This window comes from Oryctolagus cuniculus, chromosome 20, assembly GCF_051225735.1.
Source record: "Oryctolagus cuniculus isolate XC-2025 breed Fujian yellow rabbit chromosome 20, ASM5122573v1, whole genome shotgun sequence".
NCBI lineage: Eukaryota > Metazoa > Chordata > Mammalia > Lagomorpha > Leporidae > Oryctolagus > Oryctolagus cuniculus.
Genome location: NC_142886.1, coordinates 25,375,749 through 25,389,710, shown reverse-complemented (window position 1 = coordinate 25,389,710; position 13,962 = coordinate 25,375,749). Strand labels below are relative to the sequence as shown.

The following is a 13,962-nucleotide window of genomic DNA, read 5'->3' as shown; positions in this document are numbered from 1 at the left end:
CTAAAATCAAATTTCTCAAAAATAACCAATCATTATAAATCGAACAATTGTGACAAATGGAAACAAAGAAAAACTATAGTCCCTTGACCTGGAACTGTGGCCCAGGGTATTAAGCCACTACTTGCGATGCTGGCATCCCGTATCAGAAGGCCAGTTCTATTCATCAAGACAACACGGGGGGGGGGGGGGGGGGCGGCGTGTGCAGTGTTGTAGGACAGGGGTTAAGCTGCCAATTGCTACACTGGCATTCCGTATCAGCACTCGTTCAAGTTCTGCCTGATGTGCTTCCATCCAGCTCTCTGCTAATGTGCCTGGGAAGGCAGCAGAAAAAAGGCCAAGTACTTGGGCCCCTGCCACCCTAGCTTTGGCCTGGTCCATTCCTTGCTGTAGAGATCATTTGGGGAGTGAACCAATGGACAGAAGATCTCTCTCCCCCTCCCTCCCCCTCTGTTGCTCTACCCTTCAAATTAAAACACACACGCACACACACACGCACACACACACACACACTGGAGCAGGCACTTAGCCTAGTAGTTATGATATCCCATGTCATACTGTAAGGCTTAAGAGTTCAATTCCCACCTCCAGCTCCTGATTCCAGCTTCCTGTCAATGCAGACCCTGGGAGGCAGCAGTTATGGCTCATTAGTTGAGTTCCTGCCACCCCCGTGGAGACCTGGATTGAGTTCCTGGCTCTTGGCTCCAGAACTCCCATCACTGTAGGCATCTGGGGAGTGAGCCAGCAGATGGAAGCTCTGTTTCTCCCTGTCTTTTGAATTTTATTAAATATATATATAATTAATCCTTAGAGTTTATCAGGCTTACCTATCCAATTATAATTTTTGAGCTTTTTTTTAATACTTCTCTTTATAAAGACTGATTATTTTGTGACTTTTTTTTCTTTCTTACAGGCCTACCCAAGAACAAAGAGAAAATTTAATTTAAAAAAATATATATAAATAAAACAGCAGTGAGTGTTTAACCTAGTGGTTAAGATGCCAGTAAAGACACCTAAATCCCAGATCAAAGTACCTGGCTCTGGCTCCTGATTCCAGCCTCCAGCTAATCCTGTCCCTGGAAGGCAGCAGTGATGTCTTAACTAATTGGGTTCTTGCGACCCACATGGGAGACTTGGATTGTGTTCCTACCAGCTGGCTTTGGCCTCGGCCCAATACCAGCCATTGCAGGCATTTGAGCCAGCAGATGGGAATTCATTCATTACCTGTCTCTGTCTTCTGTCTCTCAAGTAAATGAAAAATATAAAATACTTTATATGAGTCTGTTGTACCCTTTTATAAATATAAGATATATTAGGGGATCTTACTGATTTTTTCCCCTCTATCTTGAAACATTCTGCAAATTTCCTCATCCTAGAATCTGTTATTACGCATCATTACATGTCAACTGTCCTCAACTACACTTTAAAAGATTAAAATAAATAGAAAACAACAAAAACTTTTTTGATGGAGTTGTCTAGAGGGATGAAACAAGGGTGAAATAAGTTTTCATCATCCTAGCACTGCCCAAAATATTATTTAAGCTTCATTGAGTACAAATGAGAATTCAAAACTTTTCACTTCCTGACTGTAATGATAAAGAAGAAAACTGACAGAGAAAGTTGTTTCCAAATTATTGGATGTACAGAGACAGTAGCATTCTGGGCTCTAAAAATGATGTCAAAATGATCATATAAGTGAAATCTCCAGTGAGTCCACAGATGATAGTATCCCTGATGGATATTCTCAACCTCAAGATGTGGTAGGCAAGCAATTTCTGAGGATATGAAGGCAATGTCACCCACTTAGTTATTGAGCAGGAAGGAAGAATCTGGATGATCTTGATTTGCTAAAAGGACTACCTGACAGAATTACTTTGCCCTTTATAATGTTTCTGTGTCAAAATTTATTGGATGCAAAGTAAATTTATTCTTTAAATTTCCTAATTAGTTGATTTGTGCTAATCTTTTATTTTTATTTTATTCATTTAAAAGACACAGTTAAAAGAGAGAGGTAGAGCCAGAGAGAGTGAGAGTGAGAGAGAGAGAGAGAGAGAGAGAGCGAGGTCTTCTATTCTGCTGCTTCACTCCCCAAATGACCACAACAGCCAGAGCTGAGCTGATCTGAAGCCAAGAGCCAAGAGCCTCTTCCAGGTCTCCCACGTGGGTACAGGGGCCCAAGGAGTTAGGCTATCTTGTACTGCTTTCCCAAGCCATAGCAGAGAACTGGATCCGAAGAGGAGCAGCCAGAACTCAAACTGGCACCCACATGGGATGCTTGCACTGCAGGTTGGGGCTTTCACGTGCTGCGCCACCAGCGCTAGTCCCTCCCTTTATTCTTACCTCTGTAAACTGTTTATAAAATTACTTTTGGGGCAGGCGTTGTAATGTAGTAGGTTAAGCCTCCACCAACAGTGCCGGCATCCCATATGGGCACCAGTTCAAGTCCTGGCTGCTCCTCTTTTGATCCAGCTCTCTGCTATGGTCTGGGAAAGCACTGGAAGATGGCTCAAGTGCTTGGGCCCTGCACCCACGTGGGAGATCTGAAGGAAGCTCCTGGCTCCTGGCTTCAGATCAGCCCAACTCCAGCCACTGTGGCCATCTGGGGAGTGAACCAGCGGATGGAAGACCTCTCTCTCTCTGCCTCTCCCTCTGTCTGTAATTCTCCTCATAAACAAACAAACAAACAAAACTAGTTTAAATTTTAAAATAAAAAGAGTCCATCAGATCTAGATGATAAATGGTCTGGTGTACTGAGGGTTAAGAAAGTAAAAAGTATAGGGCCGACACTGTGGCGTAGTGGGTTAAGTTGCCACTTGCAGGGCTGACATCCCATATGGGCACCAGTTTGAGACCCGGCTGCTCCACTTCCAATCCAGCTCTCTGCTGTGGCCTGGGAAAGCAATGTAAGATAACCCGAGTCCTTGGGCCCCTGCACCTATGTGGGAGACCTGGAAGAAGCTCCTGGCTCCTGGCTTCAGATCAGCACAGCCCCAGCCACCACAGCCAATTGGGCAGTGAACAAGTAGATGGAAGACCTCTCTCTCTCTGCCTCTCCTTCTCTCTGTGAGTAACTCTGACTTTCAAATAAATAAATAAATAAATCTTTAAAAAAAAAAAAGTAAAAAGTGCTTCAGAATGAGAAATCTGAACACAAACAATGGATGAAGATTTGGTATCTAGAATACATAAAGAATTCCTACAAATCCATAAAAGTAAAACCTAAAATAAAAAATGTGAAAAGACTTGAATCAGCATTTTACAATAGAATAAATCCAACTGAATAATAACAAAATGGAAAGAAATGTAACCTCATTAGGTATCATGAAGTATAAATTAAAAACAGCTATCAGGATTCACCAAGACTGCTAAATTTTAAAAAATTTAATACAACCAAGTGTTGAATGAAGATGAAAAGAAAAAACTGGAACACTGAAACACTACTATTGTGTAGAAACTAAAAAAAAATTTTGGAAAACTGTATAACCAGTTTATCAATGCAAAACATGTACATACCTAAGATAGCCAATTCTATTCCTTTAAACAGACTGTGGCATATTTACACCACGGACTATTGCACAGGAAAGGAATGAATAAACGACCGATACAAACAATACAGATAAATAATACAACGTAAAGTGAAAGATATCAGACTCAAGAGTACATACAGTATGATTTAATTCCACACATACAATATATCCAGGCAAAATTAAATACACACCAATACACACACATGCACATCTACAGGAGACATATATAGCACCAGAAGGCAAAGAAGTATTTTTTATAATAATCAAAACATTCCACTCACTATCAATACTGGAATAAACAGACTATGGTATATTCATACAACACAATATTGTCCAGGAATGAGAATGAACCAACTACCACAACATACACTATCGATGACTCTCATGATAATACAGTGTCAAGTGAAACATTCAAAAGAATAATGTAGGGGAAGGAGGTGTATTTAGCTTAGCAGCTAAGAGGCCAGTGGAGACACCAGCATCCCACACAGGTATACAAAGGTTCAGTATCCGGCTCCAGTAATTGGTCACTACCACCTACATGAAAGACCTACATTGAGTTCCTGGCTCCTGGTTTGGCTCAGCCCAGTCCTGGCTGTCATGGGTATTTGAGGAGTAAACCAGAGGATGAGATTTCTCCATCTGTCTCTCTGCCTTTCATATAAAAATAAATAAATGAAAAAGTTTAAAAGAAATAATATGTACAGAATGTAAGATTCCATAAATACGAAATTCACAGATGGGTAATTTGTGGTGTAAAAAAAGTCAGTTTGTTGGCTATCTTCAAGCTGATGATGCTGTGTTTGGCACTAGCAATTTGTTTCCTTCACTAAGTAGTGATAATACGGGCATGTCTATTTTGCTAAAATTCACTGAGCTGTATGCTTGAGAACATACACTACTCTACATTATCCTTCAATAAGTAAGTTTAATTATTGAAAGCTAAAATGCTCTAGGAAGCCAACATCCATGATGGGACAGTTTCCTGGACAATAGTAGTCTTCTGGAAGACTCAGTGAATCCAAGTGAGTGCTCATGTGCACACAGTCAAAACAGCTGTACTGCAAGTTCAACAAGTGGTGCACCATTTACATGCCATGCATTTTGACTTTCTGAAACCTCCAGTTTTTAGAAGGCAGACTAGAGCTGGATTTTGCAATAATTCAAAATAACTGCAGTACTTTATTTTAGTAACATGTTACTAGTAAATCAGTTTGGCCATGTTCTCAATTCTTATTTTTTCTAACTTTTTATAAAAAAAAATGAGTGACTTACAATATTAGTTATGTGTTTATAGCAAAATCAGAACTCAACTAATAAAGTTCACAATTTTCCTTAGAGTGTGAATTATTCTTAACTTCTTTCACTCAATAACCAACTTTCTGCTGGTGTGTGTGTGTGTGTGTGTGTGTGTGTGTATGTACTGGGAGGGGGGGGACGGCTGGTTACACAGGAGAAAAAAAGGAACTATGTTTAGGTAACAGTCAAAAAACTGTACTCTACAAGAGTTCAGTAACCACAAAGTAGAAGTGTGATACAAATGGCAATGACATAAGCTAGCTTGGGGAAAGGTTTTCAAAACAAGAGGGACAATACAAGCAGAATTCAACTCAAGGACCAAAAAAGACATCCTTATCAAAGTTGTAGTTGAAAAAGCTACACATACGTAGAACAATACAATCAATATTTCACCAAGATTTCAGCAGACTAAAATGTTGGCCCAAAATTAGTTAAACAAAATATAAAGATGTCAGGGCTGACACTGTGGTGCAGTAGGCTAAGCCTGTGGCTGTGGTGCTGGCATCCCACATGGGAGACCATTCGTCCTGGCTATTCTTCTGATCCAGCTCTGCTATGGCCTGGGAAAGCAGTAGAAGATGGCCCAAGTCCTTGGGCCCCAGGGGAGACCTGGAAGAAGCTCTTGGCTCTTGGCTTCGGATCAGCCTAGCTCTGGCCATTGCGACCATCTGGGGAGTGAACCAGCGGATGGAAGAACTTTCTCTCTGTTTCTCCTTCTCTCTGTCTGTAACACTGCCTCTCAAATAAATTAAAATATTCTAAAAAAATGTAAAGATGTCTGGCCAGCACTGCGGCTCACTAGGCTAATCCTCTGCCTGCGGCGCCGGCCCCCCGGGTTCTAGTCCCGGTTAGGGTGCCAGATTCTGTCCCGGTTGCCCCTCTTCCAGGCCAGCTCTCTGCTGTGGCCCAGGAAGGCAGTGGAGGATGGCCCAAGCGCTTGGGCCCTGCACCTGCATGGGAGACCAAGAGGAAGCACCTGGATCCTGGCTTTGGATCAGCACACGCGCCGGCCGTAGCGGCCATTTGGGGGGTGAACCAAAGGAAGGAAGACATTTCTCTCTCTCTCCCTAACTCTGTCTGTAAAAAAAAAAAAAATAAATAAAAAAAAAAATAAATAAAGACGTCAACTCTTAGGAAAAACAAGCAGAAAAAAACATACAGGTTCAGGTATAAGAACCGTCAATGTAGGTGCTGGCACTGTGGCACAGTAGGAAAGCTGCCACCCGTGATGCTGTCTGCCATATGAGCATCAGTTCAAGGTCCTGGCTGTTCTACTTCCAATCCAGCTCCCTGCTAATAAACATAGGAAAGCAGTGAAAGATGGCCCAAGTGCTTGGGCCCTTGCTATCCTCCTTAGGAAACCTAGGTGGAATTTCAGATTCCTGATTTCGGTCTAGCCCAGCCCCAGCCAATGCAGCCACTTGGGGAGTAAATCAATGAATAGAGAATCAATCAATCATTCTCTTTGTCACTTTGCCATTCAAATAAATAAATGTTAAAAAAAAAATAGCTAATGTGAAAAAGATCTGGGAAGCCAAATTGATATAAAGGTTCTACATGAGTCAACACTGTGTGAGCACTGGCCAACAAGTAGACAAAGTTATGGAAACTCATTTAAGATCTGCGTAAAAAATAAACATTCCAGAAAATTATCAACGACTTACATGGCAGTGTTCCTTTTCACAGTGCCAATGTTTAAACACAATCTATCAAGCACTTGTCACAGGAAGTGTGAAGGGCTTAAAAGTGGATCAAGAGGCCTTGGATTCTAATCCCATCTCAATCATTTATTAACTATGTCATCTGGAGCAATTTATTTATATCCTCTCCAAATCTCAGCTTTCCTTATCTAGTAACCTCATGAGATCACTGAGAGGAATTAATAAGGTGACACATGCAAGACCCAGCATGACAAACTAAAATGCAATCCAAATGTGGGTTGCCATGGAGGGATATAGCAGACAAATGCTAAAATCCTTCTAGCACTGAGATTAACTTTACCTCTGAGGTAACAAAAAACTTAAAATAGGTCCTAAATTTATAAAACCAAGACTTGGTAGGCAAAGACAGAAAACACTGAAAAAAAAAAACAAAACAAAAAAACCAGAAATCAAGGGAGCAAGATATATGTTTCAAGGAAGTAGTAAGAAGGTACTTCTTTGATAGCGAATTAGTCATCAGATCTGAGAGGCAATGCTCAATCCAGAAGACGGATACCAATTCAAATCTAGAAGATGGCACACAGCAAATAAATCAAGACTAAAACAGTGTTTGTAATCACTGATAGTATGACTCTGAACCATGGCATTAGACATACTGCTGAATGGTGCTTTGGTTTAGGGTCCCTCGAGACAACTCCATCTAGGTGTAGACTCAGGTTCTACTCTCCTTGAGCTGGGATCCCAGCGGAGTAAGTCACCTAATCCTCTCAGCTCCAACCTGCAGCTGTGATGTAAGCTGCCTAGCTCACAAGATGCTGAGAGGACTCCCGAGAGCTAACAATGTGTGGAGTCTCCAGCAAGGCTTCTTAGCTCACAGAGGAATTCACGCTGACTGCCCCTAACTTTCTCCCAGCTTTGTTTTTGGATGGAGTTTTGCACCATGATGTACGCAGAATTATAAACTTGTCTGGGAACAACCAAATGCTAAAAAATAGGTTTTAAATTAAAAATTATGCATAGATGTACTATTACTGAAATGGAAAGCTACATTAATGAATAAGCAGAAAAAGTAATTTATAAAACATTGTACACAGAATGATCCCATTTCATGACCTATTGTTTAATGATTATCTCCTGATGGGGAATTAGGTGACTTTCACTCTTTTCCTAGGATGTGTCTGAATTTTGTATAAGGAGTAGATGTCTGAATTTTGTATAAGGAGTATATATTTTTACTATAACTACAACTAGTAAAAAAAAATCTGATTAAAAAATAGTATTTTTCTATATGGGAATTATCATTTAGGTAAATGGGGAGAAAAATATTTTTAAAAACTTGAAAAAAAATAAATTTAATGCTTTTAACTGATAAAGAGAAAAAAACTTAGAAATCACTAATTTCTTGTCTTTTCTACACAAAGATGTAGTTCAGTTGGAAGAAAAACATCTCCCTAATTGAGGAAAATATAAAAGATGTATGTTCTATGGGAAGCAGAGATTTTGTCTGGTTACATTTAGTGCTGTAAGCACAGAACAGGAACTTAATAAACATCTGCTGAACAAATGGAGAAAAATAAAATCCTATTTACTCTTACACTAAATTTCATTGCCTTATTTCAGTAGAATATTACTTAATTCATCTTCATCTCTAAAAACTGGCACATTATCTAACAAATAGTATTTGTCAATTCAATTATCACATAAATGAAAACTAAAAAAAATCAATGACTAAAAATTATTTTTGAAGCTGAAAAGTCAGTAAGGATAAGCATTACTCTAAAACACTGCATTCTGGACTGTAATCCCTACATATATGATAAAAGCAGCCATATCAAAGAAATCATTTCTGTAACACATTGTCACGTCTAGTAAGTGAACAATACCAACATCTGTAAACAGAAGTATATATAAAATACAAAGACTAAAACTTGTAAAAATGAAGTTTTTGATTCCCTCAAAGCCTATGTGGCCTAAGTCCACAAAATAACCAAATCCAAGGGAGAAAAAAAGCAGACCTACCTTGGGCCTCTTGGACCTTCCAAGTAACTGCTTCTAGGAGGATCTGGAAGCAGTCCACCTGACCTCACTGGCATGTCCTTGGCCGCAGTGATCGGCTGAGATGGAGCTGCTGAAGATTCCCCAAGTCCTTGCTCAGATGAGAATGAGCTGTATGGTAGAGTAGACTTGCTCAGAGGACCTTTAGAATTCACTTGTTCTGACTGCAATGGAGGATGGTAAGCTGAAGGTGGGGCTGAACCAAAAGACACAGGAGTGGGAAGCAGTGCTGGTCTAGGCTTCTCTGGATGCTGTGAGCTCTGAGAACCGGAGGCTGGTGGAATTGGGGCTGTTGTTAATGGAGGAGGTATCCCTTGTGGAACTCCAGGAGGAGGTATTCCTGGAGGAGGTGTAGCTGAAGACAACGGCGGGAGGGGTAAAACAGGGGGTGGTGCCGATGAAGAAAGAGATGGTGGGGGGAGAACTGGTGGCGGCCCTGCAGAAGAGAGGGAAGGCGGGGGAAGAACTGGAGGTGGCCCTGCTGAAGAGAGAGATGGAGGTACCCCTGGAGGAGGCACAGAGGCTGGTAGAGAAGGTGGCATCACAGGCGGGGGCATGCCAGGAGGTGGCACGCTTGTAGGCAGGGCAGGAGGCATCACTGGGGGGGGCAATGACGGCGGCAATACAGGAGGGGGCATTGTTGGTAAAGGTGGCGGCATCTGAGAATATGGGACAAAAGGAGGTGGCATTGACATATTCCCCATATACTGGTTCTTCACATTCTGAAATGAACTGACTCTCTCCTGGAGATAGTTCTGAGTGGCCTTCATATGCCCCTGCCATGTTTTCCACTGCTTCTCATACTCCTGAAGTTGATCCTTATGAGGATAGGAATGGAGCTGCTCCTCCCACAGCTGAAACTCTCGCTCCCATTCTTGGTAGAGATGTTGAAACTGCTGCTGCTGCATCTCATAATGCCGCAGCTGCACATCTACAGACATGGTCTACAAATAAAAGAATAAAATTATGTCAAAACATTCACATAAGAAAACGTTAATGAACCAAAGGCATACACAGACTTAGGGAATTAGAACATGAAAGACTTTAGCAGGCTAAGGGTAAGCTTGTTAAATCCTTTTAGTGATGATGGCGCCGCGGCTCACTTGGCTAATCCTCCGCCTGCGGTGCTGGCACCCCAGGTTCTAGTCCCAGTTGGGGCGCCAGATTTTGTCCCAGTTGCTCCTCTTCCAGTCCAGCTCTCTGCTGTGGCCCGGGAAGGCAGTGGAGGATGGCCCAAGCACTTGGGCCCTTCACCCACATGGGAGACTGGGAGGAAGCACCTGGCTCCTGGATTCAGATCGGCGCAGCGTGCTGGCCGTAGCGGCCTTTTGGGGATGAACCAACGGAAAAGAAGACCTTTCTCTCTGTCTCTCTCACTCACTGTCTAACTCTGCCTGTCAAAAAAAAAAAAAAAAAAAAAAAAAAAAAAAGAAATCCTTTTAGTGATGATCATGCTTCTTTCTTCCTTAGCTTCTTTATCACAGGTTTGGAAAATCCAACCAAACACTAAAAAAATACCTATATCAGTAGTATTTATCAAGTTGTTAATATCAATGTAAGTCATTTTAAGAACTGAAAAATGATCTATTATTATAGGTCTAGATACATGATTATGCATCTAAGATGCAAGATAAACAGGTATCTAAGTCACCTTATCTTTTTAATATATAAAACTATTTAAGATTTATTTATTCATTTTGAAAGTCAGAGTTATGGGGCCAGTGCTGTGGCACAGTGGGTTAAAGCCCTGCTCTGCAGCACCAGCATCCCAAATGGGCACCACTTTGAGTCCCAGCTGCTCCGCTTCCCATCCAGCTCTCTGCTGTGACCTGGGAAAGCAGTAGAAGATGGCCCAAGTCCTTGGGCCCCTGCACCTGCATGGGAGACCCGGAAGAAGCTCCTGGCTCCTGGCTTCAGATTGGCTCAATTCCAGCCGTTGCAACCATCTGGGGAGTGAACCAGCAGATGGAAGACCTCTCTCTCTCTCTCTCTGCCTCTCAAATAAATAAATAAATCTTTTAAAAAAAATGTCAGAATTACAGAGAAACAGGGAGAGACAGAGAGATCTTCCATCTGCTGTACACTTCCCAGATGGCCACAATGGTCAGTGTTGGGCCAGGCCAAAGCCAGGAGATTCATCTGGGTCTCTCACACGGGTGGCAGAGGCCCAAGTACTTCTGCTGCTTTTCCCAGGCCATTTGTAGGGAACTTGAATGGAAGTGGAACAGCAGAGACAGGAACTGGCACCCATACAAGATGCCAGTGTCACAGGTAGCAGCTCTTACCCATTATGCTATAATGTGGGCCCCATAAAACTATTTATTTAACAGGCTCAAGGGGGCTGGTGCTGTAGTGCAGTAGGTTAGGCCGCCTTCTGCAGTGCCAGCATCCCATATGGGTGCCAGTTCAAGTCCCGGATACTCAGCTTCCAATCCAGCTCCCTGCTAATATGCTCGGGGAAAGCAGAAGAGGATGTCCCAGGTCCTTGGGCCCTGCACCCATGTGGGAGACCCAGAAGATGCTACTGGTTCCTGCCCCAGCCCTGGCTGTTGCAGCCATCTGGGGAGTGAACCAGCAGATGGTAGATCTCCCTCTTGTCTCTCCCTCTCTCTCTCTCTCTAACTCTGCCTTTCAAATAAATAAAAGGCAGTGAGACAGAACAGAGTGAAGACAAAGAGAGTGAGAACACACTCCTATACACTGCTTCACTCCCCAGATGTCAACAAAGGGTGGAGCAGAGCAGAAGCCAGGAGCCACAAATGCCATCCAGGTATCCCACATGAGGGCTAGGGACTCAATCACTTGAGCCATCCATGCTGCTTCCCAAGGTCTGCATTATCAGCAAGCTAGGGTCAAGAACTAGAGCTGGGTGTCAAACATAGGTAATACGTGTGGAACATGGGCATCTTAACCACTAAGCTGAATGCCAGCCTCTTACTTTCATTATCTTTTATGGCACATCTGTTTAGATTTTTTTGGTGAGGGTTGTTTTTGGTCTTGTTGGTACATTTATTTTCTTAGCTGTTAACGCAGTGATCTGTTGCAAAATACAAGTAAACTTGAAGTTATGTGATAAAATTCCCTGGTTCTTAAATCCCTTAGCAGTAGTACTCTAGCATCTGCACTAGGCTGACATGATTAGGAGACTTCATCATAGCTACCTCACCCCATTCCCCCAGGCAACCTGACATATAACTACTTGGGCAACCCCTGGGAAATAACTAACTGTCAACACCAGGCATCTTCAGTTTTTCACATTCAAATGTCTTGCAGGAATAACAAATCCTTAAATGTCTTGGGGCAACTTCCCATTTGTCAGCTCCGGAAGCACTCGCCTGCATATGCGGTGGCTGCTGTATAATCTGCTGGTACTGCTGCAGGATCTGCTGTAACTGAGTGTGCTTCTGCATTATTCCCTGATACTGGAAGCCGACTCGATGTTGCTGGTGCTGCTGCCAGTGTGCTGCTGCAGCCTGCAACTGTTTTAACCTGGCATCTTCTTCTGGGTCCTCAGACTAAAGATAAAAATAGACTTTTATGTAACAAATAACAATCAAATTAACATTTCACAAATGTGTTATAAAGTTCAGAATCGCTACAACTCAGGCTGGTTGAGAACAGCTATTCTAAAACACCTAGCTCCATCTATTCTGTTATAATGGACACTAATAAAGAGGAGTTTAGCAAGTCCATAGTCCTCACTGTGACAATCATTTCACTTTTACTATTTCCCCAGGAGAAAAATGAACCTACAGTGAGTCTTTTTCACTTTAGAAGAAATTTCTTCCTGTTGGGGAGTCACTTTTCACCAATGGAACACAATGCAATCATTATGGGTCAATACAGTTTCATTTAAGATTTTGAGAGAACAATGACCTTTGGACCAACATGAGAATTTTCCATGTGCCAGTCACTATTCTGTGTGACAAAGATGATCACATTTAATCTTTCAGCAAACTCTCTAAGAGGCTACTAGTCAAATAAGTGCTTGTTTCAGATGAGAACACTGAAGCCCAGAATGGTTAACTAACTTGTTTGAGTCACCACCAGCAAGTAGCAGGGCCTGGACTGCAGCCTGCACAGCTGAAGCTCTTTAACCACTGCCTGGTCCTGTCATTATGACCATACGCTGGCACCTCCCTCTGAATGAGAACATGCAGAAGACTTTCTCATTCTTCACTCTCGCTTACACTAGCAAAAAAATTCTTTTTCTAAACATGATGTAGTAGACATCTGATTACTGCACAAACAGAATTTTACCTAAACATGTGACAATACAATATCTACTTATGACAAAAGAGGACATAAATGAATAAAAAATGAACAATTTAATAAATACCCAATACTTTTATGGTTACCTGGGGTTCCTCAGGTGGGAGAGGAGGTGGTGCCTCCTCATTCAGAGGTGGTAAGGGCGGCTCCTCAGATGAAGGCGGTTCTGCAACCTGACTGGTGGCAGGCACTGCCGCTTCTTCTTTCACTGGCTCTGGTGCATCCTTTGTTACCACAGGACTCTTCTTGTGTCCTGGCAAATGCACTTTTGTCCTCTGCTGCAAACTGAGCAAGTGCTGTCGATACCAATACTGCTGTTGTTCCTACAAACAGAAACCATCTCTAAGAATCCTAATTGACAGGCATCTATCCTTGCAACTTAGTAGTAACAGGAAACCACATCTGTATTTGAGTTCATTTGTTTATGTATATAATAAAAGGCAAAGTTAGTTTGACAGACAGGTTAATAAAATCTTAATAAAAAGCTTCAGAAAATTTTCAGTTTCTCTCCCAAACTTAAACATTTAATTCAGCATACTTCTTCACTCTCTTTTTCAAGATTTACTTATTTGAAATGCAATGGCTGCAGCAGGGCTGATCTGAAGCCAGGAGCTTCCTCCGGGTCCCCCATTCAGGTACAGGGGTGCGAGGACTTGGGGCATCCTCTGCTGCTCTCCCCTGGCATATCAGCAGGGAGCTGGATTGAAAGCAGAGCAGCTAGGACTTGAACTGGCACCCATATGGGATGCCGGAACTGCAGGTGGCAGCTTTACCCCCTATGCACAGCACCAGCCCTTCTTTACTCTCTTAAAACTTGCTTTTGGAGGTTAACACAGTCTTTTTGCTGAGTGATCAGAGTAAATGCTTTCAATTTTCAGAACTATTTTTTTTTTTTGTAATGTTTATTTATTTTACTTGGGAAGCAGAAAGAGAATGTTCTGCCATCTGCTGGCTCACTTCCCAATTGCCCAGAAACCAGGAACTCAAATCCAGATCTCCCATGTGGGTGGTAGGAACTCAACTACTTATCACCTGCTGTTGCCAGGAGTATGCATTAGCAGTAAGTTGACATCAGGAGCAGAGCTGGGCCTGAAACCAAGGCATTCTGATATTGGATGCAGGCATCTTAACCACCATGCCAAACACTCCCT

General features: G+C 42.3%; 1 protein-coding gene across 3 annotated transcripts in view; it reads right to left on the bottom strand.

Annotated features, from left to right (window-relative positions):
• The window catches only part of YLPM1 (YLP motif containing 1), an 83,463-nt gene that overhangs the window by 48,862 nt on the left and 20,639 nt on the right, over positions 1-13,962 (bottom strand). For all 3 annotated transcript variants that reach the window (XR_011384926.2, XM_051826234.3, XM_070065276.2), the window contains exons 2-4: positions 12,898-13,134; positions 11,875-12,054; positions 8,504-9,483 (exon numbers count right to left, since the gene is read on the bottom strand). Coding sequence is in view for 2 of the 3 variants with exons in the window: in XM_051826234.3 (XP_051682194.2) it covers positions 8,504-9,483; positions 11,875-12,054; positions 12,898-13,134 (1,397 nt within the window). In the remaining variant the exon portion in view is untranslated. The remainder of the gene's footprint in view (positions 1-8,503; positions 9,484-11,874; positions 12,055-12,897; positions 13,135-13,962) is intronic.